The 13,505-nt window shown below is 39.8% G+C and overlaps 1 protein-coding gene across 1 annotated transcript in view; it reads right to left on the minus strand.

The window, feature by feature from the left end:
• Positions 1-10,426, minus strand: part of LOC115228489 (SEC14-like protein 3) — a 29,066-nt gene extending 18,640 nt beyond the window's left edge. The window contains exon 1 of the mRNA XM_029799061.2: positions 10,084-10,426. Coding sequence (XP_029654921.2) covers positions 10,084-10,266 — 183 coding nt within the window. The 5' untranslated portion in view covers positions 10,267-10,426. The remainder of the gene's footprint in view (positions 1-10,083) is intronic.
• Positions 10,427-13,505: the final 3,079 nt, after the last annotated feature.

Genomic DNA, 13,505 nt, shown 5'->3' on the forward strand with positions numbered 1-13,505 from the left:
GGCCAATTAGTGAAAGGCTTGACATATTTTTGTAGTTCTGTAAATGTATGTGTGTGTGTGTGTTTGGGCCTTGGTTTCGTATGTATGTTTGTATATGTATGCGTACACATATATACATATGTATGTGTTTATGTATGCATGTATGTATATATATTTATGGATATGGAGAAATCATGAGTAATGGGAAATTGTATAATTAGCCAAATTACAAAGTCATATGCCCATATTCATACAGACAAGTTCATGTATATGCATGTATATAAATATGTATGTATATGTATATATATGTTTGTGTATATATATATATATATATATACACATACATACATACATGTATGTATACACACACACACACACATATGTATGTATATATATATATATATATATATATATATAGGCCTAATGATTGACAGCTGAGATGATACCATGAAGGTGCTTGTGTGTGTGCTAAGAATGGGGTTATCTGCAAATATGTACTAAGCTGGACACAGTGTCTCGTGGTGAAGAGTGATAACTTATCTGTGTTAATGTGTGTGTGTAGACAGAAAGGAGTGGAGAGAGAGGAAGTCATGGGAAAATTATGAAATTATTACAAAATATTAATAAAATTAGGAACAGCTGCTTTATGGGGTCATGTCTATTTTATGTTTTTCTCTATTATTATTATTATTATTATAACTATTATTATTATATTACTACTACTACTACTACTATTATTATTATCATTATTATCATCATCATCATCATCATCATCATTATTATTATTATTATTATTATTATTATTATTATTTACTTTTAATCTGCATTGTTACAATTTGTTACGATCACTTGCCGACACACAGCCAGCATCCTAGGGCGAGTGAAGGATAAGAGATGAATTCTTGGTAAAGGGAAGTGGCAGTGACAGTAGTGAAATATCTTCTTGTAATCTTTTCTACTCTAGGCACAAGGCCCGAAATTTTGGGGGAGGGGGCAGTCAATTAGATCGACCCCAGTACACAACTGGCACTTAATTTATCGACCCCGAAGGATGAAAGGCAAAGTTGACCTCGGTAGCATTTGAACTCGGAACATAAAGACAGATGAAATACCTATTTTTTTATTACCCACAAGGGGCTAAACATGAGGGGACAAACAAGGACAGACATAGGTATTAAGTCTTGAACTCACAACATAACGGCAGATGAAATACCACTAAGTATTTCACCTGGTGTGCTAACATTTCTACCAGCTCACCACCTTAATATCTCTCTATATATAAACGGCAGTTTGTCTGTGTGTGTGTCTGTGTGTCTGTCAGGTTGTACCCTCACCCTGACCATGGCTTTCAACCGATTCTGATGAAACTTGACACACACATAGCCCAATGTCATAATTCAAAACTAACGCAGCGAAAATTTTGAAAAGTTCCCCCCAGTTCTGAAAAAAATCGATAAATTCGACATGGGGTCGAGAATCAGAAACACAAAGCACAGAATGTCTAGGGGACGCAACTCGACCTTTTTAACTCTCATAATTTTTTTTCCATTTTTTTCTATTTTTTGGCTATAACTCTCTAAAAATGCTTTATAGTTATTTCCCTTACAAACCCGAGCAACGCCGGGCAATACTGCTAGTCTTGTAATAAAACAAAGACATTTAAATTAATAGTGCTTTTGTAAGGTTGTGGGCAGTACTTGTCAGCACAATATTTTGGATTTCTCTGAGATATGGTTCTCCTGGGATGTTATCTAAATGTTTCTGACATCCCTTTTTATATCATACTTAGGGTCCCTACTATAACAGCAGTAGTTCTTGCTTTACGACGCCACACCTTTTGTATTTCAATTTCCAGGTCCTTTATATTTATCTGTTTTGTCATATTCCTTTACAGATATATCTTTATCAGTGAAAATACTTACATCTATTAGTCTACAAGTATTTTCTTCCCTGTCTTAACCCTTTCATTACCGTATTTATTTTGAGATGCTCTGTGTTTCTTTCAATTATTTTAAATATAAGAAAGAATTTAGTAAAATAACTTAGTTATCATTCAGCTAGTGTCAGGATCATAAATTGTGACTAAGGTTTGGTGGAAGATTTTTAATTAAAAACTTATGAAAACAAGACATTTGTACTACAGAACCAGAGCTGGTTTCAGCTGAGTTGGTATCAAAAGGGTCAAAAATATCATGGTGACTTTAACCCTTTTGTTACCGTATTTTTGTAGAGATCTTCTGTGTTTCTTTCAATTACTTTAAATATAACAAAGAATTTAGTAAAATAACTTAGTTATCATTCAGCTAGTGTCAGGATCATAAATTGTGACTAAGGTTTGGTGGAAGATTTTTAATTAAAAACTTATGAAAACAAGACATTTGTACTACAGAGCCAGGGGCAGTTTGAGCCAAGTTGGTATCAAAAGGGTCAAAAATATCATGGTGACTTTAACCCTTTTGTTACCGTATTTTTGTTGAGATGCTCTGTGTTTCTTTCAATTACTTTAAATATAACAAAGAATTTAGTAAAATAACTTAGTTATCATTCAGCTAGTGTTAGGAACATAAATTGTAACTAATGTTTGGTGGAAGATTTTAATTCGAAACTTAGGGAAACAAGACATTTGTACAACAGAGCCAGAGGCGGTTTTGGCAGGGTTGGTAATGAAAGGGTTAAATAATTACTAGCAGAAACACCCGTCATTAACTAGGTTGAAAAAAGCTGTCAAAATTGTACTCTGAATATTGAAAGTTATTCACTTCAATTGTATTGAACATATGTAAGAAATGGCTGATAACTTTCATGTAGACGATAGAGCTGTTTTTGGCCAATATCATCATGGGTGCATAAAGGCTTCTGATCTATAATCTCTAGTATTTCAGTCTATAAATGAAGCTAACATCGCACAGACTTTGACTTATGTGTAGCACAAGGTTAACTAATGAAAAATTTGGGGAGAACTGAAAATATACGTACAATAATCTGTTGAACTTAAGTATTACAACAAACAAAAATACAAAATGCAGGAAGAAAAATATTGAAAGACATAAATACATGCAGGGGTGAGGAAGCCGAAAAGGTTCCTCCCATAGATTTTAAGTGCCAAAAAAATTGGCCAAAATCGGTCTGGAGGAGGATGGTGGGGATGGAAAGGAAAAAATGAACAGCCACAAGAGTGGCTGTGTGGTAAGTAGCTTGTTTACCAACCACATGGTTCCGGGTTCAGTCCACTGCGTGGCACCTTGGGCAAGTGTATTCTACTATAGCCTCGGGCTGACCAAAGCCTAGTGAGTGGATTTGGTAGACGGAAACTGAAAGAAGCCCGTCGTATATATGTGTATATATATATATATGTGTGTGTGTGTGTCTGTGTTTGTCCCCCTAGCATTGCTTGACAACCGATGCTGGTGTGTTTACGTCCCCGTGACTTAGCAGTTCGGCGAAAGAAACCGATAGAATAAGTACTGGGCTTACAAAGAATAAGTCCTGGGGTCGATTTGCTCGACTAAAAAGGCGGTGCTCCAGCATGGCCGCAGTCAAATGACTAAAACAAGTAAAAGAATAATAATAATAATAATAATAAGAGTAGGCGAAGTAGCAATATTGGGGGGAGGGGTAATAATAACAGTAATAAACATACTTAAGGTAACCTGATATGAAGCATTAATACTACCACTCGACATTTAAGGATGGTCTATGTCAGCAGACTACTAAGACTCCTGGGACAGCCATTTGTTTTTAAGCAGCAGAGTTTTTCAGGATCTAGGCTATTTTTTGGAACAATGAAAACACCATGTGTATGACAGACTTAGGCTGGACTTGCAGTTGATTTAGATTCTATCATAATAGTGCAGTTGACTCCACCCTGAAGATGCGGCAATTAACAACAGATGCACATAAATTTTGCAGTGTGAATTAATTGCTGCAGAAATTAATTGCTGTGAATTAATTGCTGTAGGTGTAGAAATGAAACGAAGTAATTAACTGCTGAATAACATCATCTTTGTTTAACATCCGCTTTCCATGCTAGCATGGGTTGGACGATTTGACTGAGGACTGGCGAACAAGATGGTTGCATCAGACTCCAATCTGATCTGGCAGAGTTTCTACAGCTGGATGCCCTTCCTAACGCCAACCACTCTGAGAGTGTAGTAGGTGCTTTTTATGTGCCACCAGCACAGGTGCCAGGCGAGGCTAGCAATGGCCACCATCGGATTGGTGCTTTTTATGTGCCACCAGCATGAGGGACACTCAGGCAGTACTGGCACATAAAAAACACCATTTGAGCGTGGCCGTTGCCAGTACCGCCTGACTGGCCCTTGTGCCGGTGGCATGTAAAAGCACTCACTACTCTCAGTGGTTGGTGTTAGGAAGGGCATCCAGTTGTAGAAACACTGCCAGATCAGATTGGAGCCTGGTGCAGCCTCCTAGTTTCCCAGACCCTGGCCGAACCGTCCAACCCATGCTAGCATGGAGAACAGACGTTAAACGATGATGATGATGAGTGTATTTTTTTCCTTGTTAATCTTCACTTCCCTGAATAGAAATTACATTACAGCCATCTGGTTCACCAGTCCTCAATCAAATCGTCCAACCCATGCTAGCATGGAAAGTGGACATTAAATGATGATGATGTAAGGGCAAAAATGTCTCGCATGCAATCAAAAAGATATGTGCTGTGTACGGTGAAGATGCTTTAGCTGACAGAGTTGTACAGAAGTGGTTCGCTAAGTTTAGAGTTGGTGATTGTAGCCTTATCGATGAAGAACGCTCAGGCAGACCCCCACCACTTCAGATGACGACCAAATCAAGACACACAACACGGGAATTGGCAGAAACATTAAATTTATCAAAATCCACCATTCATGAGCACTTAATGAAGCTTGGGTACTCAAATCACTAAGATGTTTGGGCACCACATGATCTGAGGGAAAAGAATCTTTTGGATCACATTTCTATCTGTGATTTGCTGTATAAACACAATGAAAATACACCCTTTTTGAAGCAAATTGTGACAGATGATGAAAAATGGAACCTTTACAACAATGTTCAGTGAAAAAAATCCTGGGGTAAGCGACCTGAGCCATCTTTAGCCATCCCAAAAGCAGGTCTTCATCTTAAGAAAGTTAGGCTCTGCATCTGGTGGGATTTGAAAGGAACCCTCTACTATGAGCTTCTACCAAGTAATCAATTAACCCTTTCGTTACTGTATTTCTGTTGAGATGCTCTGAGTTTCTTTCAATTAATTTTAAATATAACAAAGAATTTAGTAAAATAACTTAGTTATCATTAAGCTGGTGTTAGGAACATAAATTGTGACTAAGGTTTGGTGGAAGATTTTAATTCAAAACTTATGAAAACAAGACATTTGTAGTCAGATCCAGAGCCGGTTTCAGCCGGTTTGGTATCGAAAGGGTTAAGTCTGAGAAGGACTGCTTGAAACTGGATGATTTAAAGGCATCAATTGAAGAAAAATACACAGAATTGGCGAACAGGAAAGGTGTTGTTTTCCATCAGGATAATGCCAGATCTCATGTTTCTTTGGTGGCCCATCAAAAATTGTTGCAGCTTGGCTGGGATGCGTTACCCCACCTGCCATATTCACCAGACATTGCCCCTTTGGATTTCATTTATCCAGGTCCTTGCAAAATAATCTGCATGGCAAAAATTTTAATTCTTTGGAGGACATAAAAAAAAACCCCACCTTAATGAGTTCTTTACCCAGAAACCACTGAAATTCTGTGAAGACGGAATCTTTAAGTTTAAGGAAAGATGGAGGAAAGTTGTGCAACAAAATGGTTCATATTTATTGTAGTTGAATAAATATTTGGTAGTACAATTTTGATTTGTCTTTTAATTTCACCTTAAAAATTGGCATGAACTTTTCAGACAACCCAATATATATATATACACACATACACACACACACACACATATATGTATATATATATACACACACACATATATGTATATATATATATATATATATATATATATATAATATATATATTACACACACACATACACACATATATGTATATATATATATACATATATATATATACACACACATACACACATATATGTATATATATATACAATATATATATATATATATATATATAATATACTATATATATATACACACATATATGTAATATGTATATATATATACATATATATAATATATATACACACACATGCACACATATATATATATATATATGGATTTGGTAGACGGAAACTGAAAGGAGCCCGTCATATATATATATATGTGTGTGTGTGTTTATATATATATATATATATAAACACACAGACACACAAACATATACACACACAGATACATATATATATATATTCGACAGGCTTCTTTCAGTTTCCATCAACCAAATCCATTCACAAGGCTTTGGTTGGCCCAAAACTATTGTAGAAGACACCTGCCCATGGTGCCATGCAGTGGGACTGAACCCAGAATCCTGTGGTTGGTAAGCAACCTACTTACCACACAGCCACTCCTGCACCTATAAGCATATATGTATTTGTATGTGATATGTATACAAGTATGTATGTTTCCATGTGCTGTATGTGTGTATACATAGGCGCAAGAGTGGTTGTGTGGTAAGTAGCTTGCTAACCAACCACATGGTTCTGGGTTCAGTCCCACTGCGTGGCATCTTGGGCAAGTGTCTTCTGCTATAGCCCTGGGCCGACCAATGCCTTGTGAGTGGATTTGGTAGACGGAAACTGAAAGAAGCCCGTCGTATATATGTATATATATATATGCATGTGTGCGTTTGTCCCCCTAGCATTGCTTGACAACCGATGCTGGTGTGTTTACGTCCCCCGTCACTTAGCGGTTCGGCAAAAGAGACCGATAGAATAAGTACTATGCTTACAAAAGAATAAGTCCTGGGGGGGTCGATTTGCTCGATTAAAGGGGGTGCTCCAGCATGGCCGCAGTCAAATGACTGAAACAAGTAAAAGAGTGTCTGTGTTGTGCCCCCCCCCCCGCCCCCGCTCAACATCGCTTGACAACCGATGCTGGTGTGTTTATCCCCGTCACTTAGCGGTTCGGCAAAAGAGACCGATAGAATAAGTACTGGGCTTACAAAAGAATAAGTCTCGGGGGGGGGGGGGTCGATTTGCTCGACTAAAGGCGGTGCTCCAGCATGGCCGCAGTCAAATGACTGAAACAAGTAAAAAAGAGTAAAAAAAAAAAAAAAGATATGTATTTGAACATGGTGAGCATATGGTATGTCTGTTTTATGTAGATGTGTGTGTGTCTATGTAGTTAAGTTTCCTGGTGTACCGAGTGACCTACTTTAAAGACAATGCATTATCAATGAAATCGGTCCAGGGGCCTCAACCTATAAAGTGAACCCTATCAGACCACTTCTAAAGTTCAATGAGTGAGACCAATGAAAGATAGGCTAATCTCACACAATCACACATTTGTACTTCTGCCTGCTGGGGTTTCTGGGATAACGACAGGGCTACTTGTGAAGGTGAAGGTAACCAGTTCAAATCCCATTAATATCCACTTTCATTCCTCTATGTGTATACTCTCTCTACCTCTTTTACTTGTTTCAGCCATGTGACTGTGGCCATGCTGGAGCACCGCCTTTTAATCGAGCAAATCGACCCCCCCCCCAGGACTTATTCTTTGTAAGCCTAGTACTTATTCTATCGGTCTCTTTTTGCCGAACTGCTAAGTCACAGGGACGTAAACACACCAGCATCGGTTGTCAAGCGATGTTGAGCGGGGGCGGGGGGGGGGGCACAAACACAGACACTCTTTTACTTGTTTCAGTCATTTGACTGCGGCCATGCTGGAGCACCGCCTTTTAATCGAGCAAATCGACCCCAGGACTTATTCTTTGTAAGCATAGTACTTATTCTATCGGTCTCTTTTGCCGAACCGCTAAGTGACGGGGACGTAAACACACCAGCATCGGTTGTCAAGTGATGCTATGGGTACAAACACAGACACACAAACATATACACACACGTACATATATATATACATATATACGACAGGCTTCTTTCAGTTTCCGTCTACCAAATCCACTCACAAGGCATTGGTCGGCCCGTGGTAGTATTAATGCTTCATATCAGGTTACCTTAAGTATGTTTATTACTGTTATTATTACCCCTCCCCGCAATATTGCTACTTCCCCTACTCTTATTATTATTATTCTTTTACTTGTTTTAGCCATTTGACTGTGGCCATGCTGGAGCACCACCTTTTAGTCGAGCAAATCGACCCCCAAGACTTATTCTTTGTAAGACCAGTACTTATTCTATCGGTCTCTTTTGCCAAACCACTAAGTTACGGGGACGTAAACACACCAGCATCGGTTGTCAAGAGATGTTGAGGGGGGGGGCACAAACACAGACACATAAACATATACATACACATATACGACGGGCTTCTTTCAGTTTCTGTCTACCAAATCCACTCACAAGGCTTTGGTCGGCCCGAGGCTATAGTAGAAGATATTTGCCCAAAGTGCCACGCAGTGGGACTGAACCTGGAACCATGTGGTTCGTAAGCAGGCTACTTACCACACAGCCACTACTATGCCTATCATCATCATCATTGTTGTTCAACGTCCGCTTTCCATGCTGGCATGGGTTGGACGGTTTGACAGAGGACTAGCAAGCCAGAAGCTGTACCAGTCTCCAATCTGATCTGGCAAGGTTTCTACAGCTGGATGCCCTTCCTAATGCCAACCACTCCAAGAGTGTAGTGAGGGCTTTTTATGTGCCACTGGCATGGGAGCCAGTCAGGTGGCACAAGCAACGACCATGTTCAAATGGTGCTTTTCGTGTACCACCGGCATGGGAGCCAATCAACAGGTTTTCTCAAGCACAATTTATTGCCCATTGACTGAAGGGTACTCTTAAAGGGACCAGTTATGTGACACTAGCATAGCCCACAGTTATGGTCTCATTTGGCTTGCTGGGTCTTCTCAAGCACAGAATATTTCTAAAAGGTCTCAGTTGCTTGTCATCGCTTCTGTGAGGCCCAATGTTCAAAGGTCATACTTCACCACCTCATCCCAGGTCTTTCTGGGCCTACCTCTTCCACAGGTTCTCTCTACTGTTAGGGTGTGACACTTCTTCACACAGCTGTCCTTATCCATACGCAACACATGACCATGTCAGCGCAGTCGTCTCTCTTGCACACCATGCTTCTTATGTCCAACTTTTCTCTCAGGGCACTCACAGTCTCTCGTCTATGCACACTGACATTACACATCAGGCGGAGCTTCATTTACTCTTTACTCTTTTACTTGTTTCAGTCATTTGACTGCGGCCATGCTGGAGCACCGCCTATAGTCGAGCAACTCGACCCCGGGACTTATTCTTTTTGTAAGCCCAGTACTTATTCTATCGATCTCTTTTGCCAAACCGCTAAGTAACGGGGACATAAACACACCAGCATCGGTTGTCAAGCAATTCTAGGGGGACAAACACAGACACACACGCATATATATGTATACATATATACAACGGGCTTCTTTTCAGTTTCCATCTACCATATCCACTCACAAGGCTTTGGTCGGCCCGAGGCTATAGTAGAAGACACTTGCCCAAGGTGCCATGCAGTGGGACTGAACCCAGAACAATGACCATGTGGTTGGTAAACAAGCTACTTACCACACAGCCACTCCTGCACCTCATTATCATTTATTTAAAATCCATTTTCCATGCTGGCATGGATTGGCTAATTTGAGAGGAGCTGGCAAGCTGAAGGGCTTCCCCTTTGTGTGGACTTTTGATGAAGATGTGTGTGTGTGTGCATGTGTGAAAGTGTGTGTGTGGTGTGCGTGTGTATGCGTGTGCATGTGTGTGTGTGTGTGCACAAATATGTATGCATGTGTATCTTGGTTACACCCACCATCCACCTGAGAACCAGTGTTGGCTTGTTTACATTCCTGTAATTCAACAGTTTGGCAAGAGATACCAGTAGAACAAATACTAATGAGTAGTGGGGTTGATTTGTTTGATAAAACTGTTCAAAGCATTGCTCCAGCAGGGCCACAGTCCGCTGACTGAAAGAAGCAAGAAATAAGATAGTTGTAAATGGTGTTTACTTACTTGTTGAAGAATTTTGGTCTGCTTCTCTGTTAACTGTAATAATGAAGGTGACGATAAAGATGAATATGATGATAATGATGATCCTGACTGAAGAGAAGAAACCGGTTGTGTTTCTCCGCTCTCAGTTACATCACTACTACCACCATCTCCACTTTCATCATCAACACTGTTTTCACACTTCATCTGTTACCTTTGCAATCAGCTGTTACAACTGACATCACCACCACCACCACCACTTCCACAGTTAACAAGTTAACAGCAACACCACCAACAGCAATAAGGTTATTTCTCTATGTCCAGAATGTGCCAGATGGAAGGAGCGCAATCCTACAAGAAACAAAGAACAAACAAAACAGTAATTTTCAAGGCAATGCTACAGTATGGTTGCAGTCCAGGGACTGAAACAAGTAAAAAAATAAATTTCATGTAACTTGCTAGAAATAGCAGATAAAAATGTACGTGTATGTATATATATATATATATATAGATATATATATATATATATATATATATATATATATGTGGAGACCCCCTTTGGTCACAAATGACCATGGGATTGCACCTAGAAAGTTACCCTCCGAGGCACAAGTCAGGGCAAGACTGTTTGTGGAAGGCTAGCAGTCCCCCATGCATACCAGCCTCCTTTCTCCATACCATTGATATTATCCAAGGGAAAGGCAAAGGGGCCGATACAGCTTGGCACCAGTGACGTCGCAACTCATTTCTACAGCTGAGTTAACTGGAGCAACGTGAAATAAAGTGTCTTGCTCAAGAACTCAACATGCAGCCCAGTCCGGGATTCAAACTCACAACCTCATGATCATAAGATCAACGGTCTAACCACTGAGTCATGCACCTTCACATATATATATACATATATATAGGCACATATATATAGGCGCAGAAGTGGCTGTGTGGTAAGTAGCTTGCTAACTAACCACATGGTTCCGGGTTCAGTCCCACTGCGTGGCATCTTGGGCAAGTGTCTTCTGCTATAGCCCTGGGCCGACCAATGCCTTGTGAGTGGATTTAGTAGACGGAAACTGAAAGAAGCCTGTCGTATATATGTATATATATATATGTGTGTGTTTGTGTGTCTGTGTTTGTCCCCCCAACATCACTTGACAACCGATGCTGGTATATTTAAGTCCCCGTTACTTAGCGGTTCGGCAAAAGAGACTGATATAGTATAAGTACTAGGCTTACAAAGAATAAGTCCTGGGGTCGATTTGCTCGACTAAAAGGCGGTGCTCCAGCATGGCCGCAGTCAAATGACTGAAACAAATAAAAGAGTAAAGAGGAAACAGCGAGAGTGAGTTGAGGAAGACAGATACGTTAAATAACGGGAGTGGACTTGTCAAAGTTATAAATGAAGGGGAGTTAGGGGGGAATGGAGGAAATAGTGTGAGTGAGGAAGATGGCCCCTAGCAACCACACCTTTTAAGATAGGGATTTCTAAGGTAGCCCACGGGCATCGTCACCTAATTCTACATGTCCCTGTAAATTTTGGAGCAAATCGGACGGGACGTAGTGGCATTGAAAGCGATCCAAGCGGTAAAAACGCATTTCAGTTTATAGAGATGTACATATTTGTGTCGCTTGACAACCGACATTGGTGTGTCTACGTACCCGCAACTTAACAGCTCAGCAAAAGAGACTGATAGAATAAGTAGCAGACTTACAAAGAATAGGTCCTGGGGTTGATTTGTTCGACTAAAGGCAGTGCTCCAGCATGGCTGCAGTCAAATGACAATAACAAGTAAACGAATAAAAGAATCTAGGTCAAATCAAAGAGGATCTTAGAAAAATGGCACATGATATGAAATTAAATCTAAAAACTCAACGTAGAATATTCTCTATAGCTTTTTCATGCTCTGTAGGAGTGTCTCACTTCCTAATATATATTTATACACCATGCTGTAGAGGCGCAATGGCCCAGTGGTTAGGGCAGCGGACTCGCGGTCGTAGGATCGTGGTTTCGATTCCCAGACCGGGCGTTGTGAGTGTTTATTGAGCGAAAACACCTAAAGCTCCACGAGGCTCCGGCAGGGGATGGTGGTGATCCCTGCTGTACTCTTTCACCACAACTTTCTCTCACTCTTACTTCCTGTTTCTCTTGTACCTGTATTTCAAAGGGCCGGCCTTGTCACTCTCTGTGTCACGCTGAATATATCCCGAGACTACGTTAAGGGTGCACGTGTCTGTGAGTGCTCAGCCACTTACACGTTAATTTCACGAGCAGGCTGTTCCGTTGATTCGGATCAACCGGAACCCTCGTCGTCGTAACCGACGGAGTGCTTCCATCCATACACCATGCAGTTAAAGAGAAGAGACTGATTAAATTAGTCACTGCTCATTTTATCCCATTTTAGACATCACTTTGTGAAAATTGGAAATCATCAAGTCAGACATCAGTGTGGGGAAAAAAAAGGAAGAAACTGACTTAGAATCTAAGAGAGGAAAGAACATTGATTGGTAAACACCAGGAATTGTCCAGATCTTTTATATAGCAATCTCAATCAGAATTGGGTCAAAGTTGAAGAAAAATTTCTTGGAAAAAGAGGACCTGTCACCTGACTATGTTTCAGGATTCCTCAACTTCAACAAAAACAACAAGTATTCTTCCTTCCTTCCTTCTTTCTTTCCTTTCCTGAGCATCCAATAACACTATACTTGCTCCACGTCCTTGCGTTATTTACATCAAAAAGGTGCTTTTTTCTATGAAAATTCCAATTTTTTACGATTTTTTCACTGCTGTGTCGCCACTTTTCGGTGTATTTCAACCACAAAAATGTTCACTTGAAGAGAATAACAAGCTACATAATGCAAAATATTTACTTTTCAAAAATTCCAATTCCAGCAGGTCGAAACAAACCCGAGGAATGCCGGGCAATACTGCTAGTATATATATATATATATATAATTGCATATGTATATGTGTGTGTATACATATGTTTGTATATGTGCATATATATATATACAGGGGCTGGACAAAATAATTGGTACAGAAAAAATTTAACTCCAATATTTCAATGAGCCATTATATTACGAATATCAATATAAATTTCTCTGTGTTTTTTTTCTTTATTGTAGATGGTTTTATCTATCTAATTTAATTATTTCTATCTCTTTTTCAGATCGTAGTATAAATTAAGCTAAGATGTGTGACCTCACTGAGTTCGAAAAAGAGCAAATTATTGGAGCTCAAATGTCAGGAGTTTCCATCAGCGGAACAGCTGAACTCATGGGTTTTTCAAGAGCCACCAAATCAAGGACCATAAATGAATTTGAGAAGCAGGGCAAAACCTCCAGCAGGAGGAGTAAGTCCGGGAGGACTTTGAAACTCACCAGATAACTGCCCCTAAAGTGATTACAGAGATGAATCAGCATCTGTCTAGACCAGTTTTTGACCACAACTGTTT

Source organism: Octopus sinensis, unplaced genomic scaffold (genome assembly GCF_006345805.1).
Source record: "Octopus sinensis unplaced genomic scaffold, ASM634580v1 Contig10721, whole genome shotgun sequence".
Classification (NCBI taxonomy): Eukaryota; Metazoa; Mollusca; class Cephalopoda; order Octopoda; family Octopodidae; genus Octopus; species Octopus sinensis.